Source organism: Oxyura jamaicensis, chromosome Z (genome assembly GCF_011077185.1).
Source record: "Oxyura jamaicensis isolate SHBP4307 breed ruddy duck chromosome Z, BPBGC_Ojam_1.0, whole genome shotgun sequence".
NCBI lineage: Eukaryota > Metazoa > Chordata > Aves > Anseriformes > Anatidae > Oxyura > Oxyura jamaicensis.
In genome coordinates this window covers 954,636-971,131 of record NC_048926.1, presented here as the reverse complement: position 1 = coordinate 971,131, position 16,496 = coordinate 954,636, and the positions used below count along the sequence as shown (strand labels likewise).

The 16,496-nt window shown below is 49.8% G+C and overlaps 1 protein-coding gene across 18 annotated transcripts in view; it reads right to left on the bottom strand.

Annotated features, from left to right (window-relative positions):
- Window positions 1-16,496, bottom strand: part of TCF4 (transcription factor 4) — a 202,551-nt gene that overhangs the window by 185,555 nt on the left and 500 nt on the right. For 9 of the 18 annotated variants that reach the window (XM_035310982.1, XM_035310974.1, XM_035310975.1 and 6 more), the window contains 2 exons: window positions 14,266-14,357; window positions 12,548-12,620 (listed from right to left, as the gene is read on the bottom strand). In XM_035310982.1, the coding sequence (XP_035166873.1) occupies window positions 12,548-12,620; window positions 14,266-14,337 (145 nt within the window). In that variant the 5' untranslated portion in view covers window positions 14,338-14,357. Of the gene's footprint in view, window positions 1-12,547; window positions 12,621-13,004; window positions 13,158-13,260; window positions 13,509-14,265; window positions 14,358-14,950; window positions 15,167-15,301; window positions 15,433-16,082; window positions 16,367-16,496 lie in introns of those variants that run through there. The other 9 variants (XM_035310984.1, XM_035310990.1, XM_035310983.1 and 6 more) reach the window with 7 other exon arrangements.

Here is a 16,496-nt window from a genome sequence, read left to right as displayed (position 1 = left end):
GAGCTGCCGCGTGTCTTCCTCCCAGAAAGCAACGAGTCTCCCCGCTGCCCGAACTAAAATAAAGATATTTTAGACTTATCCTATTAGTTTCCCAGCAGAACGCGAGATCTTCAGATAGGGTAAAATGGCACAACTCCGTGGGTGTTTGCAGAGGTACGCTGATTTATTCCAGTTGTGGATCTGACAGATTATCTAAATCCACCACCGCCTCCTTCTGCATGTTATCTATTAAGTTTTTATTGCTCAAAAGCAAAGTCAAGGTTACCAAGTTGCAATGCCCAGATAACATTTTCCCATCCGTTGTTTCGCTTTCTCATATTTATTAATTAGCTGCCTTTAATGAGAAAGAGAAGTGCGACATTTGCAGTATTTCTGAGCGAGCCAGACACAAGAAGTGTGAATATCCACCAGAAAAACTGTTTCAGCGGGGTTCATAAATCCAGCACTAGGCAGTAAGCGGCCAGAATTTTTGATGATCCTCTGTAAGGAACTTTTCCAGTCTCACCGGTCGGTAAATGAGATGTTCTTCCTTGAAGTCCTCTCAGGAAACTCTGATTAAATTAGAAAAAGATCAAAACCCTTTTCAACTCGAAAATAATTTGAAATTGCAACAATGAATGCAGGAGAGCAAAATAGCTCTTGTATGTAAGCAAACCCATTTTAAGGCAAAATTTGGACTGAATCGAGAGTCTCAGAATAACTATTTGGAATCTGTTGCTATTAGTCACTGAGTTGGAAGGAAACCAAAAGATGCTAATAATGGCGATGTGCATCCATGGCTGCACAGCCACCCTGCCACTCGGAAGGAGGCATTTTATAGGGCACGCCGCTAAGAACGAGATGAAATGGCAGCGCGGGGAAACGTTCCTCGCCCAGGTCCAAAGCAGAACGCACCTCGCGCGGAGGGGAGAGGAGGGGTCTCCTCCTCCCGGGAAGCGTCACCCTCAGAAGAAATTCCATTTCACGTCTCCTCCTTGGGAGCCAAGTGAAATCAATTAACTCTGCAACTGGAACCAATTAACCCTCCGAAACGCACAACACCAACCACAGTGGCAGTCTTTAATAAATATAATAAATACATAAATAATAACACCCAGCACTGCGGCGAGAGAACGGTTTTCGAGTTTATATGATGGGGGCTCTTGATTCTTCAGACGTAAGAATGAAGGATTTTGTGTTCTAAAAAAAATAAAAAACAAAAAGTAAGGATTCAGGTAGACCCAGGGGACCTTTAAGATTGGATTCATCTCATTTAATTCCAACCATCTAAAAAGCAGGCGTGTGGTTGCCAAGCTCTCCTTACAGTGGGTACGAGGAGGTGGGTGCCTTGCAAAACCCACGCGAAACCATTACCTGAAGAGGGGAAAAGCCTCCCTGTCTCTGTACAGATGCCCATCCCCCTCCACTGATATCCTCTTCGGGATCTCGCCCCGGAGTGCAGACGGGAGAGCAGTCAGAGGCTTGGTTCCCTAATGCTTCTTTTAGTGATTTTTGAAATTTATTTTTATTCATCGCTGTTATTTTTCAAATTCACTTCTGATAACTCCAACACACAAATCTGAAAATCTGCCGACTGCCCCTTTTCATTTTTGCTCTCTGTTTCCTGCTGAAGTAGGTGTTTTAGGCAGCAACGGGTAGGGAAGAAGCTTAAGCAGAAAAACATGATGGCCCAACTGCTAACGGAATGGCCACGCCACTCCAGAGCGTGCTTGTAGCCCGCTGCAACGCGCCGCTCGGTGCCATCAGTAGCATCCTACCCCTGCCCAGGCCACCCCACCTTTATCGCTTCCAGCCCTGCGGATAGGACTCAGCCGAGCAGGAGGAAACAAGTTTATATTAAAGAGAATAAAGCTGCTTCTTTTATAATCCCGCACTTCCCATTTAAGCTCTTTCTATTTTGGATTAAGAAAATAACAATTCTCCATTAGGCACGGCATTAGACGCTGCCCTGTTTTCAAACCCGCCACAGTTTTGCCCAATGGCAACGAGGCAGCTGATTTTTTACAGCTAGGAATATGTTGAAAAAGAGATACGTGTCTTCAGAAGTTTAAAATATCATACTTTGGTGTGACAAATATCTCCTCTTTGTGCTAAGCCACTCTGGGTGTGATGGCCACATAAAACACTAGGGCAGCGGAATTCAGAAGCACAAACATCATCACCTGGTCTGCCTTCTGGTGGAGTTTTGGGTTACGGGCTTTTCAGTTCCCTCCCCTGTTCCCGTCTCCACTCCCAGATCTGAAACAAATCACCTCTTCTGAACCCTAAGCAGGGAAATAGTGGAGTAAAAGGGGAGGATTTGGGAGCCAAGGTGGCTGTATCAGACAGAGCCAGCCTGCTGCGTGGGCCACTGGTGGCGTTTTTTTCTGAACTTCGGAGAATCCTGAAGCTGGCAGAGCGTTCCCTGCTGCCCCATCTCACACTCGGAGTGCAATGGCAGCGCTCTCTGTGCCGGATTTGAGCTGCAAAAAGCCTAAATCTTGCCCTGCAGAGCTCAAAGAATGAAGGTCTGATGGACTGCAGTGCTTTTCCTTTCCTACAGAGCTCGCATCCACGAGTCCAAGGAAAGATTAAAAATCTTTAAGATTTAAAAATCTTCAAGATTTAGGAAGAAATAGTGAAAATGAAATGCCACGCATCTGGACAAGCACATCAAGTTAAGAAGCGGCCGTGATGCTGAAGCAACCCGGGCTCGGCTGAATTCCCAGCAGAGACGACCAGAAGTAACACGTGGCTCCTAACATTTTCATTTTCAACGTGACAACGTTCTTGCGCTTCAATTAAACGAGGTTTGTGGTTTAAAAAAAAATAATAATAAAAATGCTATTTTCCTGCCAACGACGTTGCTGTTCAGGATTTAGGGAACCAGCAGCCCCATGGGAAGAGGGCACCCACTGACCAACGCGCGGGGAGAGCGTCCCCGAGCCGTGCCCGCTGTCTGGGAATCGGCAGTTCTGCCACGTTAACTTCCTAATTGGACATCAACACGTTTTCAGCAGCTCGTCTACTTCAGTCATGGGCAGGGAGATGCAAAGGAGCGTCAGTATTTCACACTGACCAAACCGCTTAATCAAATCTTGACACGAGCACGAACCTGAAGCACTCTCACCGCCGCACTGCCGCTAGTGCCAATTAGCCGCTTGGGTTTCAAAAGACAGAGATAAAGGAGAAAAAAAGATGGAATATAAATGAGAAAACTAGGAGAGGGGGAAAGACGATGCCCATTAGTTAATAAGCTGGTTCATAAATTAAATGCTCCAATTTCTGATGTTTACAAAATCTCTAATTTTAGGAACGTGAATTTTCCCCTGTTTATACCACCAGACACAGCGTTTCCTACGTAAGTAAATCTTTCCAAAGAGTACAAAATCAACAAAGCGATTAGGCACAGAGAACAAAAGTTAAGCAACGCCTTTGCTAACGGCTCGGCTCCCGCAGAATAACGATGCCTTATCCAGGTTCTCATCGGGACCTAACGCACCATTTTTCCCCCGAGGATCGTATCGGGCAAAATGCTGTTAAATAAAGTTGGCCGAGGAGAGGCCAGATGAGCACAACGAACCCAACGAACGAGGTCAGGGCAGCCCAAACCCAACTGCTGGCAACGCGCCGAACCCGGGGCTGGCGCCGGTTAGTGGGAGCAGAGGAAGATGGGCTTACGAGGTCTGACCAGGAGATCGGCACCCGTGCTACCCATGCTATCCATCCCTCGTGGAGCGAGCGTTCACAGCCTCGCCTCGCCTGCACGGTGCTGCCAAGGCTGCATCCAAACGGTTTTCTGCAGGGGATTTACGGTACGTGAAGCGACACGTGAGCGGGGTTCTGCAGTATTGCTAAGTCTTCAGGGTTAATCCTGGAGGTTCAGGAAGGGCGAAGAGACCGGACCCTCCTGTGCACACGTCAGGGCGTGCTTTGGGCCGCATCCAGCACGCGGCACGATGCTCTCCCGCTATCAAAACTCAAAGCCATTAGGCCACTTTCTGCCCTTCCAGGAGGTCTGATGGTGAGCGTGCCTTATCGGCAACCCAGCAGCCTCATCCCTGCCCTTCTCGCAAAATATCCGCAGCGTTAAGCCAGTTACGAGCCCTAACGGACCACAGTCACCTCAGGACAAGGAGCATTTATCCCCGATGCGGCGCACCTCGGGCAGCGGGGCACCAAATACTCCCTGCGCCTTTCGGGGTCACCCGCCGCGCGGAGCTGCCTCAGTTGAGGCCGCAGACCTACAAGGAGCCCAGAATAACCAAGGGCAAACCCCAGCGACACCCCCTTTTCTCGGAGAGGCACCGCGGGGTGGGCAGGCTTGGCACGGTGTCGCTGGGCGAGCATCCAGCCCGGCTCCGACGCTCGGAGCCAAGTCACCAACTTATCAGAAAGGTTTGTAATGGAAATGCTGACGGACCCCTCGGTCTAGTGGCACTGGCAGGTGCTCCCACAATGCGGGGACATAATTCAATCAAGCTTTTGGCTGACGTCACGGAGTACAAAACAACTCAAATGCTTTATGAACAGGACCAGAACCCCCAAGATTCAATTACAGCCCTGATATTCGATCAGGAGTCGTACTTAGCTGTTTTTAATATAACAAAACCTTTGTACCAGTTATTTATCAAACAGGTCGATCGGATTTAAACGCGCAGTCAGAAGGAAAAGTGCCCCGCGCCGCGTTACTCCGACAGTCCCAAACCTTCAGGAACAAGGCAGCCTGTTAGTTAAGAGGACCAGCACCGGGATTCATTCAGGAGGGAGTCTGATTTTCATACACCACACAACAAAAAGAACTCCATCCCTATTTTGTTATGGGTTACACACGTGCCTATGAATTCATTTAATTATTTCATTTTTTTTTCTGATTTCTGGACCCCTAAAACTCCTCTGGTGAACACAGCGATCACTTCACGACGAATGCAATACGCAATAGGGGTCTGGGGGGCTTTACTGTTTGAAGTTAATTTTCCAGGAACCCTTAGAAATAGCCCACGGGCCCCAAAGAACCTGCAACAAAGGTAGGAGCCCGTGGGCAAACTGCAGCTTGGCGCCTCCCTGAGCTGCTCTCCCGGGGACAACCCCGCTCCCGGGACAAGACCCTCAGCACCGGACCCGACACCGTCGCCTTCGGCGGCTCGCTGCAGGCACGGGAACCCCCCGGCCGGGCTGAGGGTGCCGCAGCAGGGCTCCCCTTTCTGCAGGGCCATCGGCACGCTGGCACAGCTGCAAACACAGCCCCAAAATTAGAAAACGATGCCCAGGAGCGGGCTGCAGGCGAGGAGAGGCATCTCTCCCACAAGGAGCATGGCGGAAGGCACCCAGATCCGTTACCCCCACCCCAGCAGCCTTCTCCGCAGGTGAAAAGAAAATCATTCTATTAAACAAAGCAACTCTTCGGGGATTAGCCAAATTCCACAAGAGTGCTCTGCAAATACAGCAGCGCCTGTGAAGTGTTGTTTCCAAAATAGATCAATACCCAGACAGACAACAATGGATTGCAGCTCCAGATTGTCATCACTACCAACAGCAGTCTTGAAAGACATCATTAACCGGCAACTGTCACCAGAGCTGGGCGCCAACGCGGGTCTTGCTGCACCTCTGCAGGAAATACCTTCTGACCGGCGAGATAACCCCACGTTTAAACACACCTGGCTGGTACGCAGCCCCACGGCACCGCCGCCTGCCTTGGCGCCAAGGGTAAACACGGCAACCCTTCTCAAGAAAAGCGATCAGGGAGCAGTCCTGGGGAGCGTTTAGAAAAATGAGCTGCGAGCGTGCCCACTGGGGGAAAGCTCCCCCCGGCAGCGGCAGGTGAAAGGAGCAGCTGCTGGCCAGCCTCACGGCAGCCAGGCACCAACCCCAGAACCGCAGGCCTGGGGACCCTTGAGCAGCACGAGCGGAGGTGTCGGGGCTGGGCCACCCCGGTGAGGCAGAAGGGAGCGGAGACCCCTCGGCACCCATCTCCTTGCTGTGATGTGCGTGAGGGCAGGTGAGACGTGGCGGTGACTCCTACCCCGCAGTGAATAGTACGGGCGGAATGCCGCCAGATTCAATTATTCAAGGGACTCGTCTGAACTGCCGTTATTCCTTCTGTCTTTCGAGGGACGGAGGAACTCTCCGGCCTGCCTACAGCCCCTGGCAGATGGCACATGCTCTTACACGTGTATTAATTTTACGCACGCCCGTCCTGGGCAGGCCGTGTAGAACACACCCTCTCTGGTGACCATACCGTGAGCTGGCTTCCCCGGGAAACTCGTCGTGCTTCAGCAGCAGGATTTGGCTGGGGTCACCTCGCCCAAGGAGGGCCAGCCAAGCCCCCACAGCCCCCTCGGTCCTTTGGCAGAGGGCAGGCGCCTCCAGGACGTGACACGGGGCCCTGGACGGGGATGTCCTGGGGTGATGCCTCCCCCGGCAGCCCCACGAGGTGCAGGCACCTGGCTGCGCCTTATGGGTTTCAGAACAATAGGCTGCCTCGGATTCGCGGCGGCAGAAATAACTCCCGCTCCCTGAAACATAATTTCTAGCCCTTTTCAGTTGCGCTTTGATCGCGCCCACCTCCCCGGTTATCGTTTATCCGGGAGAATTTGGGTACAGGACCTTTAAACCGTTACAAACACATCCCCTGCTCCCCGTTCAACAATCGCAGATCTATCTCGGCGTACGGGAAGCCATCTAAATAACATCGCGCTATCAGCCACTGAAAACCACAGGCCTGGGGCCACCAGGGCTCTCCTCTTTGCTGGGCCTTCCTAAGACACAAATTGCCAGATCCAAAACGCAGTTTACCATTAGGAGTAAATGTTTGATCTGTAAAGCTTACAAAATGACTTTGTTTATCATAGCAGATGAAAGACAAAAAAAAAAAAAAAAAGGGAATAATTTTAAACTCAAAACAAAACTGTTTATATGACAGCTTTTAGTGCTCCATGATTCTGTGCGTTTAAGAGAGATTCAAGCAATTAACAGCATAAACTTTCATTACATAGTTCTATTATATATGTTTATGTGACTTAGTTGTTCGTCTGTTATTTAAGTGACTTCCTCATTACAATAGCACGGTAAAGATATTTGCTGATCTTGTAGAAAAACGCCAGGCAGTTCACTCGCTGCGCTCCTCGGATCTCAAAGCTTTTGTTTTTTATACCCAGTAGGTGGGTCAAATATCCAAGTGATCCAGAATTCGGTAATTATAGAATCATGGGGGAAAGAAATAATAATATTTTTTTAAAATCACGTAGTGTTGCTGCGGTAGCCAAAAAATAAGCCTAAGTGGGGAAAGACTAAGATCTGTGGGACCTGGCATTCACGAGGTGCGCAGACCGGCCATTAGTTATGCCTATTTAATGTTTCTTGGGAATTCGGGCAGCAGAAGCCGCCTGACAAGGATCGATACGAGTCTGGGAGTGGTGAGAGCACAAACCTAATGGGAAGAAGCCAAACCGGAGCTCACACTCCCAACTGCCTCCGTTTGCTGCATCCCTTCCCGAGCGCGTTACACAAGCTTCCTCCACCTACCTAATTCCCAGTCAGCCCCAGGTTCACTGGTTTATCAGATCCACTGAATCATCCCAAACAGCATTTCTGCTGCTGCTAAATTTGGCTGCGGCAGGCACAAACGTCTCCTCCAAGTGACATTTGGCTGAATCTGGCCCCCGAGCGTTTCAGCCTCCCAGACAGCTAATGTGGATGTTTCTGAGTTATTAAATGTATTCGGGAGCCTCGACAAGGTAGACTACAGTGATTAGGATAAAAAGTATTTCTAAAGAAGCACCAGTATCCACGGGGCATGACTAAACCGCCGCAGATCCAACTCTCTTCAGTCACACCCCAGCCACCCTTTGGGAAACGCTTCATTCCCACCCCCTGTCACTAACCAGGGCTACCTCTCCCAGCACCAGAAACGAGGGGGAATTACTTCGTCATTTTTTAATTGCCAAGACAGGAGCCTCTAGATTTAGGTGGCTGGCTTTAGGTGGGGTGGTGCTGCCCGCTGGCCTTGGTGGGACGCCCTCGGTTCACCACTGCGGGCAGGACACCAAGGCCCGAGGAACCTCTCTCCTTGGTAACTACGTTTGGGTGCCCCAGGTACGCGCGGCGGTGTCTCGGGCCAATTCAAACACCACAGCGTGGGTCCCATCCTGCCCCAGACACCACGCGCAGGACTGGCTCCTCGCGAGCAAACATAGCTGGGAGGGTGGGAGGGAACGAGCATTCCTCTTCTCCTCAATCATAATTACGAAACAGGAGCGATGAGAAACATGGCAGCGTTGCCTTTGTGCGGCTCCCCAGCGAGGCCCTCGCCTCGCCTGCAGAAGGCAAGGCGCAGGACAGCGCGGCCAGGAGCCGCGGGGCTGGGCGTAGGGCAGCGTGCCCCGAGCATCGCTCCCGGCACACGCGCTGCCGAGGCGAGCCGCCCTCCGGTCACCCACCCAGGTGCCAGAGCCGCGTGCCCACACTTCTCGTCCTTAAAGCGCACGGTGCTGACCCGCAGGCTGGAAATCTCTGTTCCTACTGACACCCGCGGGACCCCTGCACGCACGCCGAGGTGTGCCCAGCGCGAGGGGCTGCCACAACATCCCCAGGGAACGGTCACATTTAACTTCGCTTTTTCCCTTGATCGACTGAGAACGGCAAAATGTTCTGCCTTTCCCAAAAGGCCACGCTCCGAAAACCGAACTGGACCCAAATAACCTCTATTTTGGTGTAATTTGCTCGCAGGCACATCAGAAGTAAATAAGGACTTTGAAACCGAGCTGAATTTGCGGTTCCCCAGTTTGAGATGTATTAATTTGTAATCGCCGTTATGCTACCGCAGGACAAGCCTTAATCAAACTAATGGCAAAATTAAAAGCAAGTCTTCCAGTCCCTTAGACGGACTCCGCTCGGCTCAGCGGTGTCTGCGCTAGCACAGGATTTCTGTGCAGTAGGAAAGGCCAACGACAGGAATTCGGGCGTAGCACTGCTTCTCCCACCCACGCGATATTCAGACACACACACAGTGGGCAATCTATAGCAGATGCCCGCAAACTTCGGGAAAATTAAATACCTAAAATAGAAGACGCAGAAATTGAGCCGCATCAGGAAGCTGTGGGCTTTGATGAACGGTTCAAAAACCGAAGCATGCCAAATGTGACAGACCTCGCCAATTCTTCAGCATCACAATTGCTGAGAAGCTGCTTCAAAACCCATTCTCAAACCCAGCACCAGCGAGCATCTTATTCGGCGATCGCGCCTGATTTTACGATGCCTCCCTCCCGGATTATGACAAATGCTTTCAGCGCGGAAGCTGAACTATTCAGAAAATTTTAGAACATCCGGGAAAATTCATTTCATTTTGGCAACTGTCCTCCCAACAACAAAATAAAAAAAACCTTCATTCTAATGGACGTGCATTGTTCAATTTAAGTAACAGGTATTCAATCACTTTACAAATACAGTATAAATTTGAGGTAACTCCGGGGGAGTTTTCTTCAAAATAATTTCAGCCCTCACCAATTCCCCCCGTTAAGGTCAGAGTCTCTAAGCCAGCATGGCTGAATTGTTTTAGTGCTCTCTGCTGAACACCTGCAAACATCAAACAAAAACTCCTGGTCCTTTACTGGGTTGACAAAAGCCTTTCATGTGAAAAATGCTCCATGGGAATGTCACGGCTGTGGCTCAGGTTACATTCCTTTCTCCCTCGCAGCCCTCCCCATTTCTTAACGTGGTAAGGAGCCATGTTTGTGAAATTAAAGATTAAAAGGAAATGTGGCTTTACTTTATTTTCATTCACACGTTACAAATCACAATGGAGCATCATATATTAGATGAGTAAAAAGCTATTAAGATGACTTTAAGCATGAAATATTGCCACACTTCGTAAAGTACAGTTAGTTTCACTTCACTGCCTGGGATGACTTTTTGTTGGGGTCTTTTTTTTAAAAAAAAAAAAAAGAAAAAAGAAAAAAGTGAAGTTTCAGGTTCATGCAGAGGAATGACATCTGTGCTTCCCCGTCACAGTAACTATGATTTTTAAAAGAGGACCACTAAGGGATGGCGAGCTCAGACTTTAGAAGGGCATCTGTCCAGGGGGATGAACGCGCTGCACGCTGATTGCTAAAATCCTGGGCTACCAGGATGCAGAGCTAGAATAATAACCTCCACCCATATATCATTAACGAAGGTACCTTTAAACCTTCCACATAGCGACACGAAGCATCTCCCGAAGCAGTTGTCTGGGCACTATGACATAAAGCCTGAATTTCTCGAGCCCAGGCCCATGAAGGAACACCCGGGCAATACCTCTAGGAAGCCAGGCCGCCGCCCGCAGCGGGGTGGCCAGCAGCACCGCGCAGCAGTGGCCACGCTGCGCCCCACGCAGCTCTACCTTCAGGCCACGCATCCACCCTCTCACCGAGGATCAGGTCGGGGCGCTTCACCGGGACGGGGATTTTGACAACTTTTGGGAAATCACCGGCCGCTCGCTACAAAAATCCACGTCCAACGGCAAGCAAGGGAGATTTACGGAGCAAATTCAGATTGGTTTTCCCTGTGCTGCACATCAGTGTGCCAACAATCAGCCAGACAGAGCCCGTTCCCTTATCAAACGGGGTGCTTCAGCCTCTCCCACCAGAGACCGGTGTGTTTGAGCACGCACAGGTTGTCGCACGGTGGGAGATTTCAGGTGTTGTTTAGGATGGTCCCTACCTCAGTATCACTCACTGACTCCAGCTCATTGAATTATTAGCACGTCTAAAATGATGTGTCAAAGTTACTTGAATGCTCTCAGCTTTAGAGACACCAAAAAACAACAACAGCCCCTCCATTTCAGCCACTGTCTGCCTTGGCTTTGCTATTTCTGAGCAAAATGACTTCATAGGTGAGGTCTGCGATGCATTGATTAAATACAGCTATGCAGTTAATTGCTGTTAGACCAAGTGTTAGTTGCTGCACTGCCTGGTATAGAAGCATGGCAAATTGATTTGTCTGGCACAAATACTTTTCACTTGTCTCCAGTGAAAACAAATACAGCGAACGTTATAAATTTGCTTGAACCGGGCATCTGAATTATACAATTGAGGAAATGACAAAAAATGGGATTAAAATCTTCAGCTTGTGAGACACGAGGCAAAGCAGATTTGGAAAGTTACTCACACCTAGCACTAAAATTCTCCAAGTCCCTATATTCATAATCTAACCAAATTTAGGAGAATAAAGCACCTTATTTTGCGAGTCTGGACAGAATCAAACGCCTAAAATGAGTGCCTAATAATTGCAGGTGGCACTTGATCCAGCGCCTTAGAACTCTGTATGACAGGCTGCCTTCAAATTTGGAAGTCTTTCTTTGGAAGTAAGAAGTGAATTCATACACCGGTGCCTTTAATAAAACTGGCTATACTGAGTGCACGGAAGAGGCTCCTTTAACTGAGCACAAACTGCAAATACCAGGCACGAAACTATACGCAGTGACGTGTTTGTATCTAGAAATCCACTGGCAGTTTGCAGGGAAGACTTGTCCAAATTTACCATCTGATTTAGAACAGCACTCTGAGTGTAACAATACTACGTACAGTGCGCTGGTATGTGTAATCGCCTGGGCTTTTAAAACACTGCAGCTCCCCACCCGGAGACGGGTTTGTGTCCCGTCCAAAACCCCACTTCCACAAAGCAGGGAACCCTCAGAAAGGAACTTAACAGAAGAGCAAGGAAATTTCCAACGCGTAAGTATCCTCGCTAGTTTTACTTGTAATTTGTCAGGCATATAAAAGCCTCTATATAAAACTTCAGTTGCCAGACAATTATTGCACACACATGTTCTACCGCAAAGAGCTCTGAGATTTCTTTTTGTCATCAAACAGGACTCCTGCTTTTATGGAATGCAGAAGTTGCCCCCGCAGTCCCACTGCAGCCAAATAAACACACACACACACACAAACAAACAAACCCCCCACCGAAATCTCAGGGACTCGTCAAAAGCAGACAAATATTTGGAATATTTGCCTTACTTTCAATCAGGACAAGAAACTAGCCTGGAGATTTTAATTCAACAAAAAAGATTTTGCCAGCAAGCCCCGATCTCTGATACTAAAGAGTGCTTCTCCTGGAAGGGCTTGGTGTTTATACTCGGATACTTGCTCGTTTATTTATTTAATTGAGGCAGCCTTCATTTTTATTCGCAAAATTAATTCTCACTCGAGATGTTCTGATCATCATTTCTCGCACAGAAAAGACAGCGTCTGAAATTGTAAATCAAAATCTCCAATGCTAAATTAAAATTTAAAAAAAAAAAAAAGGAAAAATATTTCAGCTAGCCCACCTTGAAGAACTGCACAGAGGAAAAGTTTAAAAAAAAAATCACTAATGTCTGGAAATATTGTGAAAACGGCCCAGCCTTGCGGAAATAGCAACAACAACAATAATAATAGTAATAATAACAATAGCCAGCACTTAGGAATAATTCCGCCCAAATCTGAATGAATCTGCTCCCCAGAAGAGATTAACACGACCACAACAAAGGTAATGCCTATGGATAAATAACTAAGAGCATTTCAACTACGCACTGAACAGAAACGTTACATACTTGAGCCAGTAAAATGTCCACTTGCCAAGGAAGTTGGTCCATTTTTGCCACTGCTCACAGGAGGTGAAAACATCTAAAAAAAAAAAAACAACAACAAAGAGACATTACTAGTGGAAAAGAAGCGACTCCTGGTCCACCGTTAGCAAAAAGTTCCTTCCACGCTCGCTGCGAACTCCGCTCGCAGTTTGCCCGACGCGAGGCATCGTCCCCCACCGACCTGGGAGCCAACTCGGTATCCTCACAGCCCCCCCGGCCCCTCACCACCAGCAGCACGTTTCGATCAGGCTCATTAGCCCCCCGGACCAGATCAGCTCCCCCACCACCTGGGAGCCCCCCGTTCCCCCGCAGGGCTGGCCGCAGTCGGGAGCGGGGCTCGCTCCCCTCTCCTGCTCGCTGGTTGACAAAGGCGAGAAAAAAAAAAAAAAGAAAAAAAAAAAAAAAGTTTGTTGGTCGAAACCTTGGCCATAAAGGTAGCAACGTCCATTTCCAGCCCGCTTTAGGGTTTGCCTGTCATCTGTGCACCCAAATAATAATAATGCAAAGTGCCACCTGCCCTAAATTCTCATTTCGTCTCTAACACGAGAGCAGTTTGAGGCGAGCCTCTCTCCCTCTCCCCCTCTCTCCCTCTCTCTCTCACCCTCTCTCTCGCTAGCATTTATTTCGACCCTAATTGGTTTCTCTCTTCTTCGACGTGTCTAGTGGATAATACGCACCTTCCCTGAGTCAGAGCCTGCAAAAAGCGAAGGAACAAATGGAAAAAGTGCAACAAGCAAAGAGGGGGCTGCGAAGCTGCCTCAGGCTACGTTTCCTGGCCAAACTTCCCCAAGCCATTCCTCCAAAGCAAAGTCTGGAGCAGCAGCGGCGGCGGCGGCAGCAGCACAAGCCTGGAGCAGCCTCATTTACAAGGTGCTTCGGAGTTTGGCGGGGGGTTCATTTCGAGACACACGCATCTCCCAGCAAGCCGGTCCCCCCCCTCAAATAAATAAATAAATGGAGAGCTACTCCTGACATCTCGGGGGGAAGGGAGGGGAAGGGGAGAGGAAGGAAGGGGCCAGGGGGAGGGGAGCCGAGCCTCGAGGAGCCAGACAAGTGCAGGGGGCCGGGAGCAGCCGCCGAGAGCCCGGGGAGAGCCGGGCCGGGGGCTCCGGGGGGCTCCGGGGGCTCGGGGACAGCTGCAGGCAGGGCAGGTTTCGGGGCAAACTTTCAACTGAGACAGTCATGGATTTCTTTGCACTTTCCGCGGGCCAAAAAACGAAACAAGGGAAGAACCGCAAAGAGGATGGAAGGCGCTCGTTAGGCACGGAGCAGCTCATGTGCCAAGCACGCCGGCCAAGGCGAAGCACGGTAAAAGTGCTCGGCCTTGGTACCGGCCCCTGCTGAGAAACGGTCGCTTGGAGGGGCGTCTCTTTTGGCAAAAAAACACATTATTTTAGGCATCCAAGACATTATAAAATAAGCTGTGCACGCGACTGCATCTCCCATCACATACAATAAGAAATAAGAAAAAAAAAAAGACTCTAATTTTTGGTTTTCTTTTTTTTTTTTAGCAGAAAAAAAGATATTTAGCATGGTTCTAGCTGCTGATTAAAAATTACCCAATGTACTCAGATCGCAGTTTGGTTTGGTTTGGTTTTTGTTGATTTTTTTTCCAGTTTCACAGATCAGCTAGAAGATATTTTTTTTTACAGCTGTTGTTAATTTCCACCGTTGTTTCTTACCGCACTGAAATCCAGTAAATCACTCAGTTCTTTGTCCGTCCCTAAGGCAGCCATTCGCTGTTGGTGATGCATTTTAGCAAAATCACACAAACCTAGAAACATGGAAATAACCGCAATCAGAAACCCAGTCCCGAGCCTTGCAGGAAACACAATCGGGTCGTTCGGGGGTGGGGGGTCGGGGGGTGGGTAGTTGAGAAGAAGGGAGGGAAGAAAAAAAAGATGGAGGGGCAGCAAAAACAACAACAACAACAACAAAAAAAAGGCGATCTTGTATTTCCAAAGAGGCGATCGAAACCCGGTAACATCCACTCTAAACCCAAATCCGGAGGAGGAAAAAAAAGAGAAAGCCTCGCTCCCGGAGCATCATTTATGCAACAGGAGGTTCAGCGAGGAATGAATGAGGATCCCGGAGAAGAAACTACAGCCATCCGCTCCCAACTTTTTCCCTTCTCCTTCTTCCACGCAAAGTAGCGTTTAAAAGGCAAGAAACGGAAAAACAGCCACAAAAATAACAATAATAAATAATAAAAATAAACAGATGCGAAGTCGCAGGCTACGGAGGCGCCGGTGCGGAGGGACGCGGGGCGGGGGTGGCGGGGCCGGGAGGGAAGCGGCGAGCAGAGAGCCCTTGACAATTAGCCCCAATTTCTAATTAGTGCCGAGACGGGTGGTTAATAACAACGACCGAGGAGCGGCGGCTCGGGCCTGTGCGAAGTCATCAGTTCCCTCCGAGCGCCCGGGGGGGAGGGGAAGGCGGCGGAGGGAAGGGAAAGGAAGGGAAGGGAAGGGACGAGCGGGGAGGGCAGGCGAGGCAGGAAGGGAAAAGGGAAGGGAGGGAAGGGAAGGGAGGCAGGGAAGGGGCGCGGAGCCCGGCGCAGCGGCCGCCTCCCGCCCCGCGGCCCCTCCGAGCTCCGCGGCCGCTCCGCGGGGTCGCCGCCGCCCAGCGCCCGGCCCCGCTCCCGGCCCCGCTCCCGGCCCGGAACGGCCCCGAACGGCCCGGCCCGGCCCGGCCCGGCGCTGGGCGCCGCCTCCATACCCGCAGATCATGGAGCTGCAGATCCCGGCGAGCCGCCGACTGCCGCCCGCGCCGCACTTTTGCACGGATTAGACTTTAAATTTCCCCAGCTCGCACACATCCACATGGCAAAGCAAGTTTATACGAGGCTGCACGTACACGTGATGCGGCGACTTTGCCAAGAGGAACAATATTTTTCCCCTCGTATTATCCAGTCCGGTTTATATATATATATATATTCTTTGTTTTGGTTTGTTTGTGCCCCCCCTTCCCCGTGCCTCCAGCTACATTTCCGAAGCGGGGTCTGCTCGGTTTACGGGGAGCATCGCTGCAAAAACTTTTTTTGCAAAACCGACCGTTTCGTTCGCTTTTACGCTCAAGTTCCTGGGGACGCTGCCAGCCCCCCACCCCCCCCCCCCACACACCCCCCCTTGCAGCACTTTTTATTTTACATTTCGCTAGCGCAGGCCCGGCCCCGTACTCCACCGAAACGAGCCCGACTTCGGGGTGGTTTTTTTTTTTTTTTCCAGTAGGAAAAGCGAAAGCAGCGAGCCGGGGCGCTCAGCACCTCGGTGCGCACCTCGCGCGGGGAACGGCGCCGTGGGCAGAGCAGATATTCCGCCCCGCGCTCGGTTTACACGCACGCGGTGTGCTCTCCGCTTGCGTTTACACGCCGTGGAAGTTTGCACCTCTTTTGCAATAACACAGCGGGATCGACAATTTATAATTAAAAAAAAAAAAAAAAAAAGAGAGAGAAAAATAAAACAACACGAGTTACTCTAACAGCAAATTGTAACTTTACCTTAAATGGCCACAAATATGTTCACAATATTCCAAGGGAGAAAAAAAAATGGAAAAAAAATTGAAAAAAAAAATATAAAAAAGAAGGAATCTTCTGCCCAAGTGCTTTATTGTCTCACACGTGCGTGACCCTCCGCACCCACGAAGAAGCACGGGGGGGCCGGGGTACTCCGGGAACTCCGCAGCTTTACAGGCACCCTACACCTGGCTTTGTTGGCTCTGGGGTTACCCACCGCTCCCCCACCCGGCCGGCCGAAACACCAGCCGGCCGGAACAAAAAATGCAAAATTTCAAAAAAATAAAAAATAATAATTAAAAAAAAAAAGGTTAAAAAAAAAAAAAAAAAAGTCCAGCAACTTTTCCCCCTATTTTTTTTTAAAAACAAATGGTGACTGACAAACTGCTCGCACCGTGG